Source organism: Bison bison, unplaced genomic scaffold, assembly GCF_000754665.1.
Source record: "Bison bison bison isolate TAMUID 2011002044 unplaced genomic scaffold, Bison_UMD1.0 scf7180017864032, whole genome shotgun sequence".
NCBI lineage: Eukaryota > Metazoa > Chordata > Mammalia > Artiodactyla > Bovidae > Bison > Bison bison.
The window spans coordinates 5,819,851-5,823,342 of NW_011494604.1; the positions used below are offsets into that span (position 1 = coordinate 5,819,851).

Consider the following 3,492-nt stretch of genomic DNA (forward strand, 5'->3'; position numbering starts at 1 on the left):
GTCAATTCTTCACATCAGGTGCCACAGTATTGGAGTTTCAGCTTCAGCATCAGTCCTTCCAATGAATATTCAGGACTGATTTCCATTAGAATAGACTGGTTCGATCTCCTTGCAGTCCAAGGGACTCTCAAGAGTTTTCTTCAACACCACAGTTCAAAGCCTCAATTCTTTGGCACTCAGCCTTCTTTACAGTCCAACTCTCACATCCATACATGACTACTGGAAAAACCATAACTTTGACTAGATGGACTTTTGTCGGCAAAGCAACGTCTTTGCTTTTTAATATGCTGTCTAGGTTGGTCATAGCTTTTCTTCCAAGGAGCAAGCATCTTTAGTTTCATGGCTGCAGTCACCATCTGCAGTGATTTTGGAGCCAAAAAAAAAAAAAAAGTCTCTGTTTCCATTGTTTCCCCATCTATTTGCCACGAAGTTATGGGACTGGACCGGATGCCATGATCTTAGTTTTCTGAATGTTGAGTTTTAAGCCAACTTTTTCACTCTCCTCTTTCATTTTCATCAAGAGGTTCTTTAGTTCTTCTTTGCTTTTGGCCATAAGGGTGGTGTCAGCTGCATATCTGAGGTTATTGATATTTCTCCCAGTGATTCCAGCTTGTACATTTCGCATGATGTACTCTGCGTATAAGTTAAATAAGCAGGGTGACAATATGCAGCCTTGATGTACTCCTTTCCCAATTCGGAACCATCACTAACTGGGTATATGCAAATTTAGCTATCCACAGAAAGATGTTCATTTTATAATAAGCTTAGTTGAATTATTTGCATTGATTGTGCTATGCAGTTTAATTTGAATCTCAAAGTGTCATGTTAAGTGTCTTCCAAAAGGTTACACTGGTGTTGAAGCATAGACGTTATACATACAGATGAGTTGTCATGCATCAGGAATACAATTATTGTAGAAACGGCCAACTCTCTAAATTTGACATAATGGTTACAAATCTAGAAGAGATTGTCCTGACTGAAGTGCCTGAGGACACCAAACATTTAACTGTCAATAGTTTCTAGTTATTAAGAGAAGCTGTGTAGATTCTAGGCATGTGCAATGTAATTTAAAAAAAAGAAACCAAGCTTATAAACAAATAAGAAACATATATAACACTGATATATTCTTTGAAACATCTCAAAAGTATGCTGTTAATTTCTAAAGGTGATAAAGAGATCAAGATATAACTAAGTTATGAAAACCAGTATGCCATCATGCTATACTTAAACAGATGGTCAAAGGGTTATATAAGACTTTAGGCAGGGGAAGTGAGAAGACGTAAACTTAACCTCTGATTATGGTACTGAAGATGAAAGTGGTACAATTATGATAATAGGCAACATTTACTGAATGATTACAATGTGGCACTGTGTTAAATGCCTTTGGACAGCCTCAAGACAACGCTATCAGATCAGTGGTGTTATCTTCATTTTGCAGTGAGAAAGGTGTCTTCCAAAAGGTTACATTGGTGTTGAAGCATTGACATGTTGTACAAACAGATGAGTTGCCCTGCATCAGGAATACAATTATAGAAATGGCCAACTCTCTAAATTTGACATAATGGTTACAAATCTAGAAGAGATTGTCTTGACTAACTGAAGTGCCTGAGGACACCAAACATTTAATGAGGCAAATCCAGCTTACCTCCAGAACCATGATGCTGTTCTAACACCTTCCCTGCGCATTTTCACAGATATGATTTTTAGGTTGGGTTTAAAAGTATATACTTAAATACAGTGTAGCCATGGTACTTTTTACTTACATGCCATGAATCCATGGCACATTACTTTGCCTCCAAAGTTCCATCTAGTCAAAGCTATGGTTTTTCCAGTAGTCATGTATGGATGTAAGAGTTGGACCATAAAGAAAGCTGAATGCGGAAGAACTGATGCTTTTGGACTGTGGTGTTGGAGAAGGCTCTTGAGAGTCCCTTGGACTGCAAGGACATCAAACTAGTCAATCCTAAAGGAAATCAGTCCTGAATATTCTTTGGAAGGACAGATGCTGACGTTTCAGTATTTTGGCCACATGATGCAAAGAACTGACTCATTGGAAAAGACCCTGATGCTGGGCAAGATTGAAGGCAGGAGGAGAAGGGGACGACAGAGGATGAGATGGTTGGATAGCGTCACTGACTGGATGGACATGAGTTTGAGCAGGCTTCCGGAGTTCGTGACGGGCAGGAAGGCCTGGCATGCTACTGTCCATGGGGTCGCAAAAAGTTGGAGACAACTGAGCGACTGAACTGCTGAATCCATGGAATCTAAGAATCAGAAGTATGGGACTGGGGGTTATTATAAGGATCAGATGATGAATATCTTACAGCGGCTCCTAGAAAAGTCGTGTATCAGGGGGTAGGTGTTGCAAATTGGAGTAAATGAGCCTGTATTCTTAGAACTCTCTCATCTTAAAACTGGCAAAGGCTACTGAGAGAAAGGCGTCAGTAAGGAGGAATGTCTTCTGTGGTTTTGAAAGCGGTTCCTCTACACAGAAAGCCCTGCCTTACATACCTGTCTAAATCCTTCTGATCTTTCCATGCCCACCCCGAATGCCAGCTCCTTCAGAAAGCAGTCTCTGGTTATATGAAAATATAAACATGGGAGATACTTTCAAATCGTTAAGTGATGAAGCCAGTAAGTGAAAGATGGACTGTATCATTAAAGTTATCCGCGCTCCTTTCCTGGCCTCAGTTTCTGTAAACTGAAAGGAAGAGGTGGCTAAGCCTATCTCTTCCTTTTATAATCTCGACTCAACCTTTTCAGATTTCTGCCAGAGCTACCGTCAAAATCAACTCTTCTTCCTTAGACCTGCAGGCGGCGGCTCCTCCGCGTTGGCAGCTCAGCAGGGCGGGGCTGGAGAAGCAGGAGAGGAGGAGGGGGGCTCTAGGGGAAGCGCGGCCCGCAGCCACGTGACTTCCTTCCCAAGGAGCCTCAGCTGCAGGCCTCCCAGCAACCAATGCGTCCCGCCTAACGACGCCCGTGCATCCTGGTTGGCCTTCGGGAATGCTTGTGGCAAGGCGGCTCCCACGGTCGCGCTGTTTATTGGCTCGCTCTACCGTCGCTCAGGCGCGTTGCCCGAGCGCCCGCAGGCGGTGCGGCCGAAAGCCCCTCCCATTGGCCGCTGGGTTTGTGGCTGGCTGGCTGAGGCTGTCAGTCCTGGGCCGTTTCCCCGAGGCAGGCGCTCTGCTGGGGGCGGGAGGAAGAGGGGCCGGACTGGGGCCTGACTAGCAGTCGCTGCCGCCACGGTCTTCGGGGCTGCTATGACCAGCGGACGACTCGCCCTCCGCAGCTCCGCGCAGCGCTAGTCGCGGCCGTGCGCCCGCCGTAGCCGTCTGCGTCCCCAGCTCAGCCGCTCCCGCGGCTCCCTCGGCTCTTCCAGTGTCCCCTGCGAGGCGAGGCGGAGGCAGGATGAAGATGACGGTGGATTTCGAGGAGTGTCTGAAAGACTCGCCCCGTTTCAGGTAACCGGCGCAGCCGCCCGTCTCCGGGCCG

The 3,492-nt window shown here is 45.9% G+C and overlaps 1 protein-coding gene across 1 annotated transcript in view; it reads left to right on the forward strand.

The window, feature by feature from the left end:
* The first annotated feature begins 3,128 nt into the window (after positions 1–3,128).
* Positions 3,129–3,492, forward strand: part of ACAP2 (ArfGAP with coiled-coil, ankyrin repeat and PH domains 2) — a 173,145-nt gene continuing 172,781 nt past the window's right edge. Inside the window, exon 1 of the mRNA XM_010834416.1 lies at positions 3,129–3,461. Coding sequence (XP_010832718.1) covers positions 3,409–3,461 — 53 coding nt within the window. The 5' untranslated portion in view covers positions 3,129–3,408. The remainder of the gene's footprint in view (positions 3,462–3,492) is intronic.